The sequence below is a fragment of the Ambystoma mexicanum genome, chromosome 6q (genome assembly GCF_040938575.1).
Source record: "Ambystoma mexicanum isolate Mex_15411 chromosome 6q, UKY_AmexF1_1, whole genome shotgun sequence".
Lineage (NCBI taxonomy): Eukaryota > Metazoa > Chordata > Amphibia > Caudata > Ambystomatidae > Ambystoma > Ambystoma mexicanum.
Window position 1 is genome coordinate 819,713,577 of NC_090937.1, and position 21,930 is coordinate 819,735,506.

The 21,930-nt window shown below is 43.2% G+C and overlaps 1 protein-coding gene across 13 annotated transcripts in view; it reads left to right on the forward strand.

The window, feature by feature from the left end:
• RAPGEF2 (Rap guanine nucleotide exchange factor 2) overlaps positions 1–21,930 on the forward strand; it is a 1,671,940-nt gene that overhangs the window by 1,566,116 nt on the left and 83,894 nt on the right. For 11 of the 13 annotated variants that reach the window (XM_069631345.1, XM_069631346.1, XM_069631352.1 and 8 more), the window contains 5 exons: positions 4,870–4,893; positions 5,961–6,184; positions 6,605–6,784; positions 8,178–8,330; positions 13,320–13,545. In XM_069631345.1, coding sequence (XP_069487446.1) covers positions 4,870–4,893; positions 5,961–6,184; positions 6,605–6,784; positions 8,178–8,330; positions 13,320–13,545 — 807 coding nt within the window. The remainder of the gene's footprint in view (positions 1–4,869; positions 4,894–5,960; positions 6,185–6,604; positions 6,785–8,177; positions 8,331–13,319; positions 13,546–21,930) is intronic. The other 2 variants (XM_069631349.1, XM_069631357.1) reach the window with 1 other exon arrangement.

Here is a 21,930-nt window from a genome sequence, read left to right on the forward strand (position 1 = left end):
AGCCTAAAATGATCCTTCAAGTATGTGGAAGTTGTGCCCCCAAGTCTCGCGCGTCTATCATCAAAAGCACAATTCTACGCAATACTTCACCTGTCTCCCCGACTACGTGTACACCCAAGTGTACTTTGAGTGCTGCCCCTTAATGTAATTCAACATGGTTATGTTGTATTGTTATTTATAGTTTGCTATTCTTACTCTATCTCAACAGAGAGTAGTATAACCATCTTTATTTCGAAGCATATGAAAAACGTCATAAAAGACATAAAACATCAAAAACGCACAAGATATAAGTCCATAGTTTCCTCATAGGCACTTTATCCATCCTTACTCATAACTGTCTGCTGCTTTAGATATGAGTGGATTGTACGAAGTGATGTAGCCGTGCAGAATATGCCTTGTGTATATCCCATCATTCTGGGGCAAATAGTTGCCTCATCCAACCATTTATGAGCTTTATATATACCTGTGTTTGTTTATTAATTTGTAATGCGCACCAGACCAGGAAGTATGAGGGCGCAGAAAAACAGGAGGATAAAATACTTTCAACGTATTGTTACATGATTTACAGGAAAAGATGTACAATGGTTCCCTGGTGAGATGCCACTTGAGCACTGGTGATTTCCAGCAAGCATTGATGTGTAGCATTGAATCAAGTCAGCATTCATTTCGCCCCAATTGCTGCAACCAAATGTGTTATTTATCTGAGAATAATCTGAGAATGATCATCCGAACCTACACCTCATAAACCCCACACCAATATCTTAGTGTGCATTTCCAGTACATGTGAGCACCCGGGAAACATCGTGGCTTAATGGAGGACAGGCAGCTTTGAAGGGCAGCCATCCGGGAGTGGCCTTTGGCTTTATGAAGTGTCCTACTCCGTTGGCCTTCCTTCTTTTGCCAAAATCCCTTCCCAATCCCCAATTCTGCATAAAGTCATGGTATTCTCTCTTGATGTGCAAGGATTGTAGTAATTTTGACCTTTAATTTAAAAATGGTTATTGCCATTATATTATGACTTCTCGGGCCTTAACTTTCAAGGACATTGTAATGCTTTCACAGATACTTTGATCCTCAACCGGTTTAAGGCACTTCCCTAAATTATAAGATTAGCTGCTGGGGCCGGTGCACGAATCATTTGTTTTGTTAGTTGCTACCAAGCCCTTTTACCATAATGTGTCCTTTACTGAATCTTTTGGTAGAAATTTGGAATTTCTAAATTGGTATAAAAATCCATAGTTCATTTCATGTTCTTTTCTTCTAGTGAACACCAAACAAGGAGTACATTAATTAATGAAAGATGTCTCTGTTTTAAAACTCATAATGTGTTCTAGTTGGAATACTTGTCAGTAATGCTTATTATTTCTTTTTGCTATGCAATTCGAACCTTATCACATATTTCATAGACACAATATGGTATATAGACACATCACACATATAGCATCTCATTGCTGCTGAACATGCCGAGAACTGTCTGCTTATATGCTGCAGAACTTCTGATACACTACACACATGGACTCCCTGCGGGACTATCTGGCGGTCTCCTGCCAACTCCGAACTAGCCTGATGATGCATCCTTGAAGCCCACAGTTTGTATGGCTTAGCAGAAGCCAGTGACTGCCCTGGCCAGGTGGTAGCAGACAGTCTGATATGGAGACTGATGGTGTGAAGGTTTGGTAGACTCAGACCTACTTCAGCATGAGCTTCTGGAATATTAGCCAACCGCCGGGCACCTAGTGGGTGGGGACTGCCCCCTTAGCTGAACTATAAAGTTAGGGCTACAGAAACCTCTGTGTCCCAATGCATTTGAATTGTGTTTTCTTAATATTGAATAATGCACCACCCATCTACCAAGAAAATAAAGCTATAATCATTTTGTTAAAGATGATTCATTAGATTTTAATATTTCTGATAATGTTAAAGAATATCATAAGGCAGATTGTATTTTAGATAACCAATTAATAGATCTCTTCTATGCACGTATTTTCAAAATGTGGTCGTCAATTTGTTTAAAGAATGCTTTACTTAAATGAAAGCTACCCACCGTCTCCCAACAAGGGGTGGATACTTGTGTTTCAAAGCCAGGGCTTTGACTTATGTGTTTTGAGGGCATGGTAGGATTCAGTGTTTCGTGCACATCACCCCTTGTCTCCATACACCGACTCTGCCCTCTGCCATCTACACACATAACAGTTGAGCCAGCCCCTTTTAGCATTCACTAAAACAAAAGTAAAATACTTTTTTAAATTAATGAAATACCCAAAATAAAAGCCATAGGAAATATAAATGAAATAGCCAATCAAATGTAGTCAAATCTCACTGTCCCATACCTCATGCCTTATTTACTCTACCCTGAATGGATTCACTGCCACACCCTTTTTACTATGGCTTCCGGTGCTGACGCCTGTTGAGTATACACATTGCTCATTGTGTTCACTTGTATTTATTTGTAGACTAGGGCTGTCAATTTCGATCAGAAATGACTAGAAATAACACATTTATAGATGGAGGCAACCCCCAGCATGATGCCTGTACACTAGCAAAACATTAGAAGAAGTGATGAGCCAGTTTGGGGTGTGAACAAAATGGGACATAGCCCAGGGACAAAAGAACACAGGTGATGTACAGAGGCAACATTAACCTTGGGGGCAAGTGCTGCAAACTAAAAATTAGGAAGGACCGTACACATATAAAGCATTACATTGTTAAACAGCACTGGAGATATTGTTGGGGGGAGATGGGGAGGAGGGGTGATGGGAGATTCCCGCTTTTTCCAGTAGTTGCAGTTGAAGTCGAGCTTTGAAAAGACCCACGGCCGGGCTGGCTTTGATCGGGAAAGCAGCGGGTTCAGTGGAGCAGGGCGAGTCGGTGGACAGGCTGAGAGGGCATTGGACAGTGAGGTTGAGGGCAGAGGAGGAGCAGAGGTGGCGAGATGGTGAGTAGAGGGGGAGATGGTCAGGCAAGAGCATTGTTAGCTTTGTAGACTATGTGTACGAACTTGATAAGGGAGCGGTTGTGCATAGAGATTGAGTTGGGTAGGTAATATATAGCATAGGTAACGAAGTTAATGACTTTGTCTAGAAGTAGGAAGCAATGGAGAGGAAGGCAAGACATAGCACGAGCAGTAATCGAGTTTGCTGAGCACGAGGGTGGATATTAGAGTTTTTATAGAGTGGTAAGTGGAAGTGGACACTTTCAGAATGTTGAGAAGATTAATATGAGCACCCGAGGCAGTGGTAGTGCTGTATTGTTATAGTCCGAGGTTGCTATCGACGACGACCTTAGGGTTACAGGCCTTGGACAAGGGAGAAAGCACGCGAGTTGGGAAGGAGATGGGAGAGGTGAGGGGGTAGGCAATCGAGAAAGGTGACTTCCATTCACCAAAGCCTCCTGTGCAGCTCTTAAACTCTGTATCCCCAGCTGCATTCACCGAAGACTCCTCTGCTTCAAATGCACCCACTTCTCTATACTGCCTTCTGTCCAGCCAGAGGTGAAGACCCCTGCACACTGAGGCATGAGCACTGCAGTGTCCAATGTTCATTCACAGCAATATCTTTCCTTGTTCTAATGGGGGTGGGGGGTCCTACTGGTCCTAATGCTAGTCCAACTTTTACTTTATTGTAAAAGGCATGGACTAAAGGAATATTTTGGAGAGTCAGTGCATGACTCTGAAGCTTTTTGTTTTAATTCGAGTCAGCCCCTCCAAATAAGTGATTTGCTCAATCTCAAAAGCATGTTGGGGTAGACTTCTGCACACTGAATGTACCCCGTGCACCCATTTTACAATGTAGATCCCCTGCACTCGCTGCTACATGCCTCTTCACACAGCGCAACTGCAGGACAAAAATAAATGGCCATCTGCAGATTAAAAATAGAATAAATGGACCACTGTTTCAGTTGACAAACACACACAAGACACACATGAACATTCTTCATTGCGCTGTTTTCCCCACACTCATTTGACACACTCCAAAAGTAAATCCCCAATTCTAAAGGCCTCGGTATGAGAATGGTGGAAAGTCCAGTAGCATTATTAAATCCCATTTTTGAAAGGCCTCCAAATTGTGAGTTGGCAGTCCTCATCCTCATGATACTTATGGTATGGGGTACATAGAAAGCACTGCACCCAGCTTGCTCTCCAGAGTCCTGTTATTGATTTGTACCTACCGCACATGCCTTATGAACCAAGCCTCCTGCACAGGCATTTGGACACTGAGTGTATAGATTGTCCATGCATCATCTTCAAGCCTTGTGCACTCTCCTGGCCCTAGTGATCCTCAATGTCATTTGCCAGAACTCTAAGTTAAGGCTACTTTCACCCAAGATTGACACCCCCCAACCCGCTTACTGGGAGTAACATTAGGTGTTTCACAAATGGTGACGAATAGAAGAAAGACATCTTCAGCTCACTACTAGAGCAAGAGGAAATGCCCTGCTCATCTTTTCATTAATCCCCATCAGACCCTAATGTTTTAGTTACTAAAATCGTCAACACTGTTTTTAACCAACCTTCAAAAGAAGTGTGAAATATTGTTGTAACGCAGTGCATATTTTTGTTCTGAGCAACATGCGCTTTATCATGCTTGCCCCCTCCACCCTCAACCCCAACCAAGATTTTTGATTTGTTGTTAAAGTTTTGGTGATGTTCAGTGATACTAAATAGGTGTGAAGGCATTTATAATTGCATATGCTGAGCGTGCTACTGAACTTCTGACGAATGTGCCTGTCTGGGTGTCGAGGTGGTGGCTATTTGCTTTGTGTGGGCTTTGGGTACTGCTCGTCCTATGGTCTAGGCCTTTCTTTCTTAGCTTGTGATCTCTCTGTCTCTTTCTGTACACATGCTATACTCTCCGCGGCTCTCACTTTCAGGAAGAAGAAATGGAGGAGCTTGGGGTAAGTCGCTGTTGAGAACAGACATGGACACGCGCCATTCCCCCTCCCCTTCATTTGCAATGGTTTCTTGTTTGCTTCCTTCCTCACCTGGTGCTTCTGCCTTTTATTCTGTTGTGGCCATGCAATATGGCAAATTGTTAAACTCCCGCAGTATACACTTAATCCAACCGCTCTATATACCTTGTCAGAATCACCCTTAAACACTTAGAAGATGGGTGTCGGTGTAACGTGATACCCATCTGACACGAGTACGAAAGAACAGTGACGGAATGCAAATATTCATTGGCACAGAAAGAACAAATACAATGTAATTGCTGACCCTTTGGAAATACCTCCAGCTGTTTATTAGGTCAACAAAGCAATGTTAGGTCATGTTATCTTTATGAATTAGCAGTAGGGTTTAGGCACTTTGAGCTTCTAACTCTCTACAGCTGAAGCTAACATACTGCTGACCAATCCTGTGACCTCCCATCCTCATTCATAATAAGCCTCTTGACCCAGCCTTTTCATATACATATGTTTCAAGCAGTGCATGACATTTGATTTGTTTTCCTTATTAACAAATTGACCCATGTTACTTACAAGCAAAACTCTCTTACAACACAGTAGGCAGCTGCAAGTTGTGTTTCTGGTCCAGTTCCCTTATTCCTAAAGCGTAGTCTATTTTGGGATCATTGGTGTGATGTTATGTCCCATTCAAAAATAAGCAACGTGTGTTGCGGCGGGCTTAGCTTGATGATATGCATGCGCATTTGTCAATGCCCAGCTCTAGTATTTACAAAGGAACGAATGCCAAGTGTCTGCAAGTGTAGTTCATGTTGCCTGCCTAAGCTCTGGTACTCGAGAGAAAACGGCTATTATTTAATCCAGTGAATCTTATAACGCTCTTCATTTTGCCATCTTCACCCCCTATGTCTGTCTGTAGTTTGACTCTTTGGATTAAGGCCATGTTCGTCCTTTAAACAGACACTCTATTCCATTGTACTTACTGCACGTGCCGGGCTTGTCCGCAGTTCGTCTTGGGTTGAGCTACATCATCTTCTTGCCGCTTCTCTCCCTGTTGCTAGGTCACTGAGCCAGGGCAGCACGAACGCAGCGGTGCTGGATGTAGCGCAGACTGGCGGGCATAAAAAGCGAGTGCGACGCAGCTCCTTCCTAAATGCAAAGAAGCTGTATGAAGATGCCCAAATGGCCCGGAAGGTGAAGCAGTATCTGTCCAACTTGGAACTGGAGATGGATGAGGAGAACCTGCAGACGCTGTCTTTGCAGTGCGAGCAATCCACCAACACATGTGAGTCTCATTGTTGACCGTGGGGTTTAGTGAAGTGTCAGTTGCAGTAATAGTTTATTATTTTTGTTTCCAAGATGTAAATAGGTTATGTCCAGCTTGGAAGGGAATCTCACAGCCAGTGCACTTCAAGTATGGCACTGAGATTGTATTTTATATTTTCTCAAATTGGAATTCATTATGCAAAGGCAGGCCCTGCGGGCACACTGAGCTGTAAAGTCAGGCTATGTCACACTGAATATCCTCTAATCGTTGCCACACTTAGTTTTAAGGTCTTCAACTTTTCATATTGCAGCATATAAAGGTTTGGTGGCAACTTCCACAGTGCGTTTCCAGGCTGCCCCTGTTAAACATGTTTCTATGGGTGCAATTGTTTTGTTAGCTTCATTTTCAAGTGTGTTTGCATTCTGTCATCCTAAACAGTACCTAAGAATTCAGGCGACAAGCGATCAGGTAAACCAGAGACATCACCAGTTGCCCCCAGGGCAGGGACCCAGCAGAAGTTGCAACAGCAAAGCAAAGTGAATCAGGCATTGCAGGTTCCAGCCGTTTCACTTTATCCATCTCGGAAAAAAGTGCCTGTGAAGGATCTCCCACCATTTGGTACGTTGATGTCGACCACATTTATGTACTTAATTAGAAAAATGCTTTTCTCAGCTGTACTAAATGAATGCACTATGATCTGACTCTGTGTTTAACCTGCTGCCACCTGTCCTCTTCCTGCACCCCCTCCTCACTCCCACCTGTACAATTCTTAGTTTCATCTGTCACAATACTTGTCCTGTCAAACATATAGAATAGCAGAATGAGTGTGCATGTTTTACTTATTACAGTTGTCCTCGATTAAGAAACAAATATACAGAGCCAGGACAATTAAAGCAATTATTCAGGTTTATTCATCACCATCGTTCTTATCGTGATCATTGACCAGGCAGTAAGCAATACTGATTTATGGGCAGTTACTGGATGAGGTCTTTGCAAACCGACCGCCTGATGTATGTTCACCGTCACTGATTGTGTTACTAGAAATGCCAAAGTAGGATAAATTAGTATTTTATCCCAGTGTGTGTCATTTAATTTCAGTTGCCATAAATGAATATATAAGAACCAAGGAAATTGAAAGATTGATATAAAACTTAACATGGCATACAAATCTGAAAAAGGTTGGAAAAACATGGTCTTAAATATCTTTGCAAAGTCCTGCTCAAGCAGCGAACAAACCACCATGCTAGGTCCAAAATGTGATTGACACACTCCTATGCTTCATCAGGAGTGACTAACTCACCAACGCAGCTTCTATGATCAATTAAGTTTTCAATGGAGTGGGCAGAAACCAAAGTGACAGTGTGTACCTCGTCGCATTTCTTCTGTCATAAATAATTTGTTTTGGAGTAGAAGTGGTTTGATGGATTGGTATTAGTCTGCAGCATGTAGTAATCCTAAGAATAATGTTATGCTTAAAGCCTTCTATATGTTGTGTGAAATAAACGTGGTGTAGGACAGCCCAATTCACAGCTTATTGGCAGCTCTTGCCTGCCTACAGAAAATAAGTTTGGTTTCCCAAGTGTAATTAATGGGTTTCAAGGGCTAACTAGTATTGAAGTTGAAGGCAATTGCGAAAATGTGTATAACTGCACAGTTTGAGAGGAGCAGTAGAATTACTGAGTCGGGAACACATCAAATTTACTACACCATTGAAGAGGCATATAGAGTGCTCTAGGTCCCCATAATCTCCCTTTGGTAAAAAGGTCTTTGCACAAGGCCGTATTCAATAACCAGAGAACACATAATAAAGATTTTTAGTTGGATCTACATGTTGCCAAGCACATTTGCAAGGGAAAAGCACCCCCAGCCCTTACAACCCTGCCCAACATGCTTTATTATGTATGAATCGGTTATGCACCACTTTTGGTAAGGTGAGGGATGTCTCTTTTATGCTTGCATTTCTTGCTTTGCTATTTTCTATAAATTCACTAATTACTCTTGGGCCTTCTAGGCATCAACTCACCTCAAGCGTTAAAGAAAATCCTGTCTCTGTCTGAAGAAGGAAGTTTAGAGCGACATAAGAAGCAGGCTGAGGATACTATATCCAACACATCTTCACAGCTGTCCTCTCCTCCTACTTCACCGCACAGTTCGCCAAGGAAAGGTAGAACAAGAACGTGTGATTGTACATAACATTAGCCTTTCATTCCTAGATATACATTATTAACTCTTGTTTTTCGCACTTTCTTTTGTTCAACACATCAAATGGCACCAACCTCCAAATTCTGAAACCTAATCTGATAGTGCAGCAGCTTGTAATGTCTTTATGGTATAGAGCATCTGTAAGTTCAAGTGGAGTGATATTAATTCTCTGTTTCCCAAAGCTGTGGAGTTATGTTCATTCTCTATTTGGAAAAGTAATATTGGTTTGAGTGGTTCTGTCAGCTAATATGTTTTATCTTAGTGGTCAAGTGGGGATGTAACGGAAGGTTTACTCTTTGTTTACTTTAAGTTATTCAAAAGTTGAACAAATGATTGTGTCCAAATTTTTGGTACTCTTGAGCAGAGCTATGAAAGAAGTCCCGCTACTTCTCTTGGACTCTTCAAAATCGTATAAACCTACTAGGCTGAGATGAGGGCAATACGACACACGCTGGCTTATAAGAAAGCATATATATTTCATAGCACTTCTTAAAACTGAAGATTTCAAGAATAGTCACTAACCTATTCTCATCTGTTGATAATCTGATCAGTATCATATTCTGCAAAGGCAATTCTGGAGTGCAAGAAGGCACATCTGCAGTTAGTCGAAGGAGAGTTCACCTTGAGGAGACACTAAACGAAAAGGAGAATGTGTTATTTTGAGAATAAAAATTGCCAAAATTCAAAGTAGGTTTATGATGTATGCAGAGGGATATTATGCTAAAAAAAGAAGTTCTCTTGTAGGAGCCATGATAGTGTGGCTTAGGGTATTTCCTAAACCTCTGTTGCACTTGGCCCACATGCGGTCACCATAATTTGGTGGAAGAATGCCTCTCATTTCTTGTGCAATGTTTTATTTTCATCTTCGTTTGCTCTCTTTGGAAAAAACCCTCGTTACCATATTACACCATAAGTGGGGGTGCCCGTTCCCAATCTAGCAGAGCTAACGGAAGTAGGATTGGAAGCCTTGTCAGAGGTCCCTCGCCCCATACATTTACTCTGGTGATTTTATTTCCCCTTCATCCGAAATATTATAAAAGAGTCATTAGTGGGCACTTTTTGCTTTCAGAAAAGAGTGCAGGACTTAAAGGGTCAAGCACCTACATTATGTAAATTCACCCATGCAAATGAAATCTGTGTTAGGATTCAAATGGCAGAAATACTATTTAACTCTTAGATTTTGTGTGATAATCCAGTTGTATTGAGACAGACTTAGACCCCAATAGGCCTGCTCATGGGCAAGGCCTATGCTTGAGCACCAACTCTTGGCATTTAAGTCTGCACCACAGAGAGCTACACACCCCTGGCTGCCTCATTTAGATCGCCTGTGTGCTAATTTCACAAGGCAGATATTCATTCACCACTGTTTTGGATGCCAAGACAGAATCGACCTGTAAGTGGGACATACTTGACTGCTTTTAGGAGCCTGTACTGTCTAGCCTTACATAGCAATATGATCAACTGCCTCCACAATAACCTTCTCAAAAGCCTTTATTTCCATGAATTTCACACCTTAATCTCCCTAGCCCCCTTTAACCATAATGTAGAGGCTAATAGAGCTGTCAGAATGTATAGGGGTACCTTAACCCTCAGAAGATACCCCATTACTTACTATCCAAAATGCTCATTCTTCTTACTGTAGGCACAGAGTCTACATGAAACCCCCTCCGAAGTTCTGGGGGTGTGCCCTGATCAGAAGCCGTGTTCACCATCCTAGGATACTGGATCCACAAACTAACTGGTCCTGAAAGGAATGGCATAGGAGCATTTGCCTTTTATAGGGTGGAACTCACCTAGTTGAGACAGTCAGTGGCACCGTGTTGAGACACAATTTGGAGTCCCTTGTACTAAAGCATACTAAATGATCCTTCACCATTGAGTATGCTGGCTAGGACTTATGGTAGTTGTAGTTCAAAACATCTGGAAAGCCAAAGGTTGCTGAGCCGTGTCCTTGGATGCACCACGGACTGCATACAACTGTGAGACTTGGCATTCTTTTGTGACACAGAATCCACAGTCTGCTATGCCTTCTTTACTTTTGAATCCCTACAAAGACAGGATTTAGCTAGCACTTTGACTGGAAAGCACAGTTAGCAGGCTTTCAGTGTTGTATAATGGTCTATGAAGCACTGCTGCAGAATTCAGTGCTCCATAAGAGATAAACCAATGAACCACGAAGAAGTGCCAACAGTGCTGGATCTGATTAAATTATCATACACTACAGGTACACCAGATGACTCGTGCAACAGTATGGTTTGTATACCCCATGTGTACTACTGCAATTATTTTTGATTTGAAGATCCTTTATTTTCATATTGTCAAACCAATATTCAAGCCTCTGTTGTGGCTAATCCCCTCTCCACCACCCCTGCTCCAATAAACCCCCTCCTCTCACACCCCTTACTTGCTCTCCCCAACTTCACTTAGTACACTAGAACATATGTATAACTCAATAACAATTTACACTCTCACTGAACACTACACTTCTATAAATGGGGACCACATTTGCATGAGTAGTTAATTCCTGTATCTTAAAGGTCTTTTTACCACTGTACTTGGAATTACATTATTCCATCCTTTACATATTTCTTGTCCTATAAGTTTGCATTTCTGGAAAAATAATTCTCCTGGCTGGCATCAATGATGTGGCACTCGATCTTAATGTGTCGCCTCTGGGACTGCTTTGGCCTATACTGTAGTGTTTTGTAAATTGCTCAGAAAACCTGAAACCAGTGATTTGTCCTTGGGGGCAGAACATCAACATAGAAAGAATGATCGTCCTTCTTGATAGCCCCCTGGCCCTCAGTTATGCCATTAGAACTGCATCAGAGTATTGGCAGTGGACTCTTATTCCCAGCGTGGCCCTGATGGCTACTCCAGAGGGACTTTCTTCCACAGTAACTCAGCACCCTGAATGCAAAACTAAAATGTCTGATTGAATGGGTCTTGCTTTCGGTAATAAATCCTTCTTTGTTGGGGCCTGTACTAGATGAGGACGCTACAGTTTTGGCCCTCAACAGATCCATCCCAACCGAGCCCTCCTAGGAATGTTGGAACTGGTTGAATTTATCGCTGTCAGCCTAACTTTGCTATTGCATACATTGTATCTGTGCTTGACGTGCTTTACCACAATATGTTCATGGGTAGGATACAGTGACTCGGAGTAAAGCACCACAACCAGATCACATCTCTTTGCAGGACACTGTCTTTTATCAATCCACGTAAAAGCTACTCAACCTCCTACCCGTACTCTGGGACTGCAGTCTGCCAGTATCTTCCAGCAATGCACTGTGGACACGCCTACATCAATATGAGGCCATACCAATGACGGGAGCGTATTATGCAGTTTCCAATTAGCCTAACTAATACATGATTTTACCATCATGACGGATCATGAACTACAGTGAATTCATCCCCAGATGTAGCCTTAAGTCTATGTGCTGCATTTATATCATAGTGGTGCAAATGCCACTCCAGTTGACCCCTCCTCTACCGCCAATCCTCTGTCTGCACATATTCACCACACATTTATTTAGTGTCTCCTTTCTCCATATTGCCAATTTTCTCATTTACACCAGCAACTGTTTCGCAGTCCTTGCCCCAGTCATTGCATGCCTCAAACCCCATATATTGGAGGGGCTCTCTAATCACTCCCTCAGTAAAGCTTTGTATTATGTAAAGAGAAAAACTTCATCTTTGTTAATATGAAAAATATGCATTGCAAAGCCTAGACTTGCATCCCTGACCTTTTAGTACACCGCCTCATAACATCTGCCTTCTTCGTTTTGTGTTCTCTTTGAATAGACGTTTTTGTCATGTGGTCTGTTTTCAGTAGAAATGCACACTGAAGCATGGCAGACTTGCAGAGCCTGCCAGAGAAGATCAGTTTTGGGTCAATTGGTCTGTGAAGAAATGGCACCCATCTGTGTTTGCTTTTCCAGATTCCAGAATTATTTTCCATGCTGTTAAAACATGCTAGTCTCTGAGCAAGAATGAGAACCTTGTTCATGTTCTGTCAAATAATCTACTATTGTGCTTCTAATTCTGTGGGTATTTTGCAGATTAATAAACTATGCACCGGTTTTCACGGCATGACATACGATTTCCTCTGACGCCAATGTTCCACTGTCTCTGGTCAATGGGAGGGCGCTGCTGTGGCATGCACTCCGGAGGAAAAGTTGAACTTCAAGTTTAGTAGTTCATGTATCAAAAACTAGGAATTGCTCAACATTATTTTATAATGCATCCTTTCTGCCTAGTTTATCGTTTTCACGTTGTGTGTAGCCTTCATATGCAATACCTTATGAACATGCTTTAGCTTGGCTATCCGCTGCTGCAGACCATGTTTCTATCTTCACAAAATGCACACTTCAGGGGCAGCAAGTTTAAGACCGGAAAGGAATAACAGTAATCCAGAAATGCCCCAGTGCCAGGGGGCACAGGGGGGAGGGGGGATTTAGAGGTCGACTGTCTCAGGTTGAGCGCTTCTCTCTGCTGAGAACCCATAGCAACTTGTTTCTAGTCGGAAATTAATAATTTTCGTCTTCTATATCTACCAGCTTGGTCCATATTCTTTTAGGCTTTGTTCGTTGAAGAGCACGGGGCACCTGTGGATTATAAATGGATTATAAATCAAATGGAAGCTCCATTGTAAACCTCAATGTTCTAATTATTTCAGGATGTATAGGTTGCTGTCCTCCTCCTACTCCTGTACGACTGGCAACATAGTGGAATTGATTGCACGCATACGTATGCCTGTCACTTGTAAGTGGCAGGAAGAACTTCCCGGTTTTCAGCTTGAATCATGGCTGTCTTAGAATGAACGTGTTGATGGAAGTAGTTTATTGTGTATACACTCTTGAGATAGGTGCCCGCATTTCATATTTAGTCTCTTGACAATAAGACACTAATGCTTAGCGTGTGGTATCTTTTTTTGTTGTTCACTGTGCAGGTTATTCTTTGCCTGCTAGTGGCACCATAGACAACTTTTCCGATTCCGGTCACAGCGAAATTTCTTCACGATCCAGCATTGTCAGCAATTCTTCCTTTGACTCTGTGCCGGCATGTCTTCATGACGAAAGGAGGCAGCGGCATTCGGTCAGCATTGTGGAGAGCAACCTCGGTGTGGGGAGGATGGACCGCAGGACCCTGATGGACCCAGACCAGTACAGCCTAGGGTACGAATTTGCACTGTGTTTTATGCTGACCATATATATGACTATGATTTTAAACTATGAATCGCATAAGCGTTTCTTCTTCTGTTCATGCTGGGGAGGATACAAAAAGTGAATTGCAAAATGTAGACCTCCTTCATATGGATAAGAAATAGTGCTGATCGTATTGTAGTCCACTTTGACAAAGAACATGCAATGACAATTGACCTCTTACTTTGGAGAGTTGCATAGTGGAATTGGAGAGCCTATAGTCTGAGTCACTATGCTGTGTTTTAGACTCGAGAGCCATTGAAGAGATTGAGATTCTCAGTCCACCACCCATTTTGGTTTGTCCTTGTACTTCCAGCTTTAAATAACTTCTAGGAGAATACTTCAGTCAGCACGTGGCTCTCCTCAGCCACTTTTATTTCTGTGCAGTAAAAATTGTATACTGACAGCACACATGTATATTTGCATATCATAGCTGTCCAGCCTCGCTACCTTTAGCAACAAGTGTTTCCTACAGAGCTTTGAAGTTGCACATATATGGTTTTAAATGCTCTATAAATACCTCATTATAATTGCAGTTGTATACAAATAATAATGAATATTAATTTAAACTCTCAAGTTCTCAACGGAGTTCAGTAGGCTATCCTGTTATTACCGCAATAAACACAAGCACTTGTGGTATTGCTTATGGATGTGACATACATAATTCAAAAGATAAAGGTCTTGGTTTGCTAATCAATGGTGGTCCAATAAGCTTGCATTCCCAAGTTCGCCTACTCTTTTACCCCTTACCCTTTGCCCCTTCATCCTATGGCCAGTGAAGCTTCAGTCATGGCTACATTGATGAATTCTGAATCTCACTTTTGGAATTCCCAAAGAACTAAGTCTACCAAATATCCAGTACATCGGCTGTTAGAAGTCCACCCTGGACTAAAGAGATGTGCTTGGGTTAGAAAAGAAAATTGTCCCTTTGCATCGTCCCTGTACACTGGATGCTGCCAGACGTTTTGTATGGCTAGATGATAAATGTCCCCATCAGATGGCACCAAGCTCTCCTTCCGGCTAGGTCCAGTGGAATATGCCAAACAAGGTAGCTTGTGTCCTTGGAGTTAATGTTCTTGCACAATTCCCTCCCATATGACATATGACATTAGTGGGTTTTCAAAAATTATTTTATTTGAATGAAACAATCAAACAATTTATATTCGCTAAATAGTGAACCCCTCTGCGTTTTGAGTACCTTTAACAATTGTAATTTTCTCTTATTTTGCTCACGCCATTCTCTCATGCATTTTACAATTCACCACATGTTTTCAGTACACAATTCATGCATTTCACTGAATGATGATCTGATTAATCAGTGGTGCAATAGTGCAGCCAAGCGTCATATGATTCAAGGGTTGAATTGCAAATCCAATTGCTGCAAACAGAGGGAACAAATTGCTCCTGTGGATGGCAAAGCTGACCCATAGCTTGATATTTTCAATGGGAATTTCACTAAAATAATACATTTGCTTTATCTGTGCAGTTTTCCGTCACAACCATTTTATTCTGCCTTTTGTGTCTCTGTTGGACCACATTGGTTTGGCTAAATGTAGGTTTTTTACATTTGTTATTTTCTTTCTATGGCAATTTTATATTTTCTCTTTTCTTAATGAGTTTGAAACGGTCAGGGACTGTTCCCAGCATAAAAATGGCAGATACTATTGGTTAAGAAATGTGTCAGATTCTTTCATATGGTAAGGCCATGAAATAAGTAGGATCGTTGTACATTCTCATGCATGAGATCGTCAGGGAAATGTTTGTTTAGTTTGAGAAAACTAATCTTTCTAAGCTGTTTACCCACTGTGGTGGGTCAGGAGAAGGAGGACACTCTGAGGACATTTCAAAGACTGGTTTATTACATAATAGGAATAAGGCCTTTCCTTATTGCTGTGTGGTGTTACCTACCTATCAACTAACTAAGGTGCTCATCAGTCGTCTGGGAATGTCCCAAAGAATAAGTCCACAATCCAAATCGAACTCTATATGACCCTACCACTATTCTAACAACTGAAGATGGTTCCATGTGTTAATATCCACGCAAAAATATCGGCATTAAAAAATATCGCCATATTTTTGCGGTGATATTAAGTCATGGAACCTGCGGGTAACACCCCTGAAACCTCTGGTGCCATTGACCCCATACATCATCCCCACTACTAATATTGCCTATGGCCTTACCCCACAACCATATATATGGCGATATTATTGGTGGGGATAATATTGCCTGATACCTTAAAGACAGGAGAATGACTCCCTTCTCCTGGCCTTTGCTTACTGCACATTTCTTCTTGGTTCTTCTTAATTGGTGATTTTAAAATAGTCTTTTGGGGACTTCCTTAATCAGTTTCTGTAACTCTTTCAAGACTTTTCGACTTTCCTTCTTTCTCAAATATTGGTTTCTTTGACCTTTGATCTCTATTAATGGGTTTTGTGTGACTTTGGTTTCCCTGGTTCGATTTTGCCTTCCGGGTTATTATAATTCACTTCTTTCCTAAATAATCCTTTTGACCTTTTACAAACTCTAAGGGTTTCTTTATATTTCAGCTCATGTCATTCTCTTTCATTTAGGTTTCCATCTTTCCTTTTCCAATAAAGGGGTACTTCCCCCCCCCTCTTCCCAGGGTAGAGATATCCAGACTATAGAATTCTCCCTCTTGGAGTTCTCTTCTCTTCCTCTTAGTTCATAGTGTTCTCTCTGTTCATAGGATTCTCCTTCTTGTTTATAGTCTCTTTTGACATATAGAGCCTTTCTCCCCATGCGTTTGTCTCTCAACCTTTATTGCATTTGTGTTTCTCTCATTATCATCTTTCCACTTTTTTAATTTCCAGGTTATGCTCTCGTCAATTCAACTACGATGAGTAGCAACAGGCCCATAACGATTCCCCGGCGACCTCCCCGACCTCTTGTTCTCCCCGTTGTGTTGGATTCACTGGGCCTCTGTTTGCTCGGGGTACGTTGTGTTTTTCGCTTTCTCTGCTGTTAGGGAGAATTCTCTTATAAGGCTAATTTCCCAAACCTAGTGAGTCCCCCAGCAGCTTTGCTGGATTTTTGGGGTTTGTTTTTTTCTCCTGCTAAGAGTGAAACTCTTTTCCTCCCACTCTTAGGCATGATTTGAGGTATGTCTTTGACTCTTTGTGTGCTTATGGGATATGGGGTTTTCTTTTTACTCCATTGGGTATCTTCTATCTTTTATGTGTGTATTACACAGCACCCTCAGTGCAGTAACACAGGGGTGTCATAGTGACCCCCAAACATAGACTCCATACCCTGGGACTGACTACTGTCTCCCAGGACATGTAAAGTCACCATTGACTTTACTAGTCCTAAATTGTGAACAGAACCAGTACAAACCATCATATTGTGGAAGTACTGGAAGGGGTTAATTATATTGCCCGTGAGTCTGTTTTCAAGGGGGAACTGTCCAGTCCCCCCTTGTCGAGTTTCTGGTTGGTGGCAGTGGTTACCACGCAAAATATTCCACCGGCATATTCTCTATGGGATTTTCCCATTGATTTTAAACGCACCACTTTTTGGTGCAATGTTAAAGATACCGCCGGTTTATTTATTTAATATTAAATCAACGGTTGGGTCTTTTTGCCAGAACTCTTTTCTAAAATGACGTTCCTGTCCGTCTCTGTAACACTGACCAAGGTCGAGCCCTTTGTTCCATTTTTTTGGCGGGCTTCGCCACAGAAGCCCTCCAACTGGTGCCACTCTGTCTGGGTTCCACGGGATGGGTGGGTGGGGGAATTGGCACCCTGGACTGCGTTGCCTTAGCAACTCAAGTCGCACTCTATTCCGATTGGCCCAGTGGTGAGCCGCGCGGCTCACCACTTAGCATGTTTGAGTGACAGATAGGCTGTTGAATGGGGGTTTTTCTGCATAAAAGCAGGGCCTTTGGGACTGGAACTTCAGAAGTCGCCACAGGACCTAAGAATCCGAAGAGGGAAGAAGCTGAACCATCTGCAACAACGACACCACCGGTGAAGCCCTGCTGCAACAAACTCACCACTTTCCCAACGACAAGAGAAGATCTTCTGCTGGACGAGTCTTCTTCCTCTGAGCTGGTGGGACCAACCAGTTCACCCCTTTCGCCTTCCAAAGACGTCTCTTGGTCGAATCGCCCGTGCCAAGCACCCCGGCGGCCGGATAGCCAAGCTTCACCACTTTGACCGCGAATAAAAGGAACGCACCTTTTACCGAAGAACTCCGCGGCTGGTTTCATCCCTGTGCAGTGCATCGACTCCATGTTTCCTCCTCGACGAGAACCTCTCTTCCCCTGGTCGAAACAACGAACTGCAACCACTGCCAGGAACAACTGCCACCACTGAAGCTTCCTCTCTCTTTAAGGTACTGTGTCCTGCCTGGCCTCCCTTTCTTCGGTTTGCCCAAGGTGACCCTTAAATCCTTGGCTTTCCAACTGGGTTGGCCCCAGACCTTCTTAACTTTACCTTCTTGAATCGCCCCAACCTCTTTTGAACATTCTGCAAAGACTTTTAGTGCATTTTAAACCGTGTGATCCTGGGCACATTTCGCTTTGCTCCATTTAAAGTGGGCCTGGCCTATGAACTTTGGCTTCACAGTGTATACTGCCTTTATTCCCTTGCTGAGAACTGCTAAAAGTGTTGGGACTTGTTTTATTTCTATGCTTTGCCTTTTTCTCTCCCTTTAACTGAACTATTGGAGTGCCATCAGGTTACGCGCTCACATCTGTTTTAACAAATCGTGGTGTTTTAACTCTGACTTTTCTAATAGTTATCAAGGGAGGTGTGTATACATTACCTGACTGTGTTTTAACTTGCTTTTGATTTAGAGTGCTAGTATATTGCCTAAAGTGTGTTTTAAATAAATAATGATATACTTTTTTTATACAAAGCTCTGGTCAGTGTTTGTTTGCTCTGTGTTCTTAGCCCTATTGTGTATACTCTATATACTGCCCTACTCTTCTTGAGAGAGGTCTGACTGCTCAGCCACAGCTACCAGGTAAATCTGGGTGGTGCAGACTGCTACCAATTGGGTTTACTGCTTACTCCTGTAGTCTTAATCTTTTTGCAGTGTTCCCTAAAGGAACTGCACAGGATTCTGCCTAACATCTGCTTCACTGGGCACTCCGGTGTTCCACATTCCATGCTATTCTTCTGGATAGATTGACCATCCTGCTGGTATCCAGACGGTATGTGTTTTTGACCACCTGTTGGTTCCGGCATTGTTTTGCGGACCACTGGTGGTCCACAAAGTCACTGTGGTCATGCCACCACCATCCCCTTTTTGCGCTCTCCTTATCAAAGGACGCTGCGCGTCCAGCACTCTGCTTTCGACTTCAGAGCAGTTTCCAAACTCAAGGTCTCTGCGGGTTGCAGAGTCTCCTCCCCTCTCAGCTGTTGCGTCACCCTGGGCCCTCCCTGGCTTACAGTTGCATCTCTCTCCCTCTGCTTGTTGCAGGGTCTCCTCCTGCTCTACCCTGCTTGTCCCAGTTGAATCGGATTTCTATTAAAGGTGAAATTCTCTTTTTCTTGTTGACAATAACATGTGTTACTTCTCTCTTCATACAGGTCTCTTTACTGTATATTGTTTTGTAGCTCTGATAATCACAAGCAGGCCACTTCGGGTTATTATTTAGTGAGTTCCTCACAGGAACAGAGTCCTTGACCCAAAAGGGGGTCTCTCCTGATGAGGTTGCACTTGCCCCGACCCCTAGGGAGGGTGTTGCGGAGAGGCTCACCTCCCTAGCCTCAAAGGGGATGGGCTAGCCCCTGGGGAGAAAGGACGATTTCCCTCGCTTCGTCACACCACCCTCAATTTAGGACCTCAAAAACGACTTGACAAGGCAGCACTAAGAGTGAAAGGAATGTATCACAGCCATAGATTAAACGAGCATCGAAAAGAAGCTCTCGGAATAGATATCAGTTTTCTCCTCTCACACAGTATTGTGGAGACTTCTAGATTAAAAGGATAAAGCAAATATTGACGGTTTAGTGGAGGAGCTCCCAAGAAAGTACCAGGTCTGTCTTGAACCCTTTTCAAAGTATATGCTGCATCTGTATGATTGGAGAGAGTGGAAATAGGTGTTAGACTTTTCTATACCTCTGGGTTATAAATCTCAACGAGATGGTCCATATATTCCAGCTAGTTAATTTTGCGCAGAAATGCATAACGCATCTTTTCTTTGGGGTAGGATCATTCATGATTAAAGCAAGCAAGTACTTCACAAAAATGGCATGGATTATAAATGCTTGCAATTATTGTCTTTTAGCAGGTGTAATAGGGGGAAAAATCTGAAACTTCATAAGTATCTACTAAACATGTTAGTTTGTTCTTGCACTACAATATAGCATATAAGGATTATGTATCATAGTTTTGAAGTAAAGCCCAAGGTGAAGACTGCGTAGTGTGTATGGTGTTTAAGCAGCCCGGGAATGGGGAAACGGGGCCCGCTGGATGTGGCCTAGGTGTCTTGCTATTTGACATGGAAGCTGCGGAGAGCCTTGTGCTTTGAAAGGTTCATGGATCTGACCCTGTCAAGCGGGGCCATGGACTCTCTCTCTACCTGGGATAGGCGGCCTAGCAGGGCCATGCTGGAGCCAGACCTACCCCTGAGGTTGAGTGGTGGAGTTGGAAGGCGATCCCTTTCCTGGTCTGCCTGGTGCAGTGTATGCACATTGGGTCTTTCTCTGACCCCATGGCTATCAGTCTCTGTCCTGGCCAGGTCTCTTTGTTTAATCTTTCAGGCACCTTCCGGAGACCATGGCGAGAACGGCCTGGTGTCTTGGTGCAAAGGATTATAACTACCAACATGCACCTGACTCCTCAGACTCGTGGGATGGACCATGAATCCTATAAAGCAGGACAATCCATAAGCAGGTATGAAAAACTAGGAGTACCGCAAAGCACCTGGGTTTACCAGAAAAGTCCCAGCCCGGAACAAGTGGAAAGGACTGGTTACTCTAATGAAAATGGACAAGCCTTCCCCATTCAAGAGGTGTACTTTTTGCTGCTTTTCTTCCATTGAAAACATTGGGACACCCTGTTTTTTACTATTGTGCTCAACCTTTCCTGACTTGGAGGTAAATGATGCCTTTTTGTTCCACTTATCTTGCTAAACTAATCTGTTCTGGGGCACTGATTAGTCCCTATGGCTATCGATGCAAGAGAATTCTCTTCTCCACAGGAAAGTTCTCGGTTTATTTTTTCCTGCACACAACACCTTCTGTGAAGTGCGGTAGAGACACTTTGTATCTATGTAACTTTGTTTTTGGTAACTTTGTGATTACTTGCCTGATGTGTCCAGGATGGGCTGAGGCAGTGGATGCTTTTTTGGTGTTTTCTTCATTATAGTGTCGTGCAATTTTGCATTATACCACTTAATGCCATTTATAGTACCATATGCTCCGAAATGTCTGTGCCTCATGTTTGTGTGACTGGATGTGGGGCTCTGTGTGTCTGGACCCAGTCCACATGCAAGCTAGTTGTCTCTTGCTGGGCAGATGCCATGGCCAGAGGCTGTCCAGCATTAGACAGCCCCTGCCAGTTTGAATGTTGCATATCCTTGCCATTGCTGGGCTCAGGGCAACTCCAAAGTGCAAACCTCTGTGCAAGGTATCTTAAAAGTTTAAACAGTTCTTCTCTAGATCAGCGTAGTCCTGGTTCGGTACGTTGCTGTCCTTGGCAAACACAATAGGTTTCCAGCGACTGGAGAGCATGCTGTGTAACCAGAGCCTGCATTTGCCCTTCCCTCCAAGCGACCTAGGGACTCCGAAAATGATGACCCCGCCCCAGAGCCTGGTGAGATCCACTGGACTCCAGAAGACCTGCATTTTGAGCCATCCCACGTCGTGCAGCGACCTTGCCCTGGGACCTCGAGCTGTTGTGCGGTGCATGGTCTTCTGAATTCCGAATTGAGCTGAAACTTTGGGGGCATCCTGCTGGACCTCCAGAGACGTGATTCCAGTACTTGACCCCTCATCAGAGTACGGGACCAAATTAGCAAAGCAAATCCAATCAGCGACAATTCGGTCTTCTCCTGGCTGCTGAAAAGGGAGCCAAAACCACTGTGCTGCATCCAGCCATGAAGAAACTCTTGCCTGGAGCCTTCCCCATTGATCATTGCAGCATAATCCCTTCCAAAGTCCTGTCTTCATGACCTTCATGACAAAGGAATCCATCGACTGGGTTTTTGGCTGCAGATCCTGAAGTCTCACCTGCTGCAACTCTTCTTCCGGGCTGAGGTACTGTGCTGGCTGGGGTATATACCTACCGTAAGCTTTTGTGATTCCTGCGTAGCTTGGGGGGGGGGGGGGTGGTTTCTTGTGATTGGCAGTCCTCTCATAGTCCCTGGACCCTTTCAACCTCTCTTA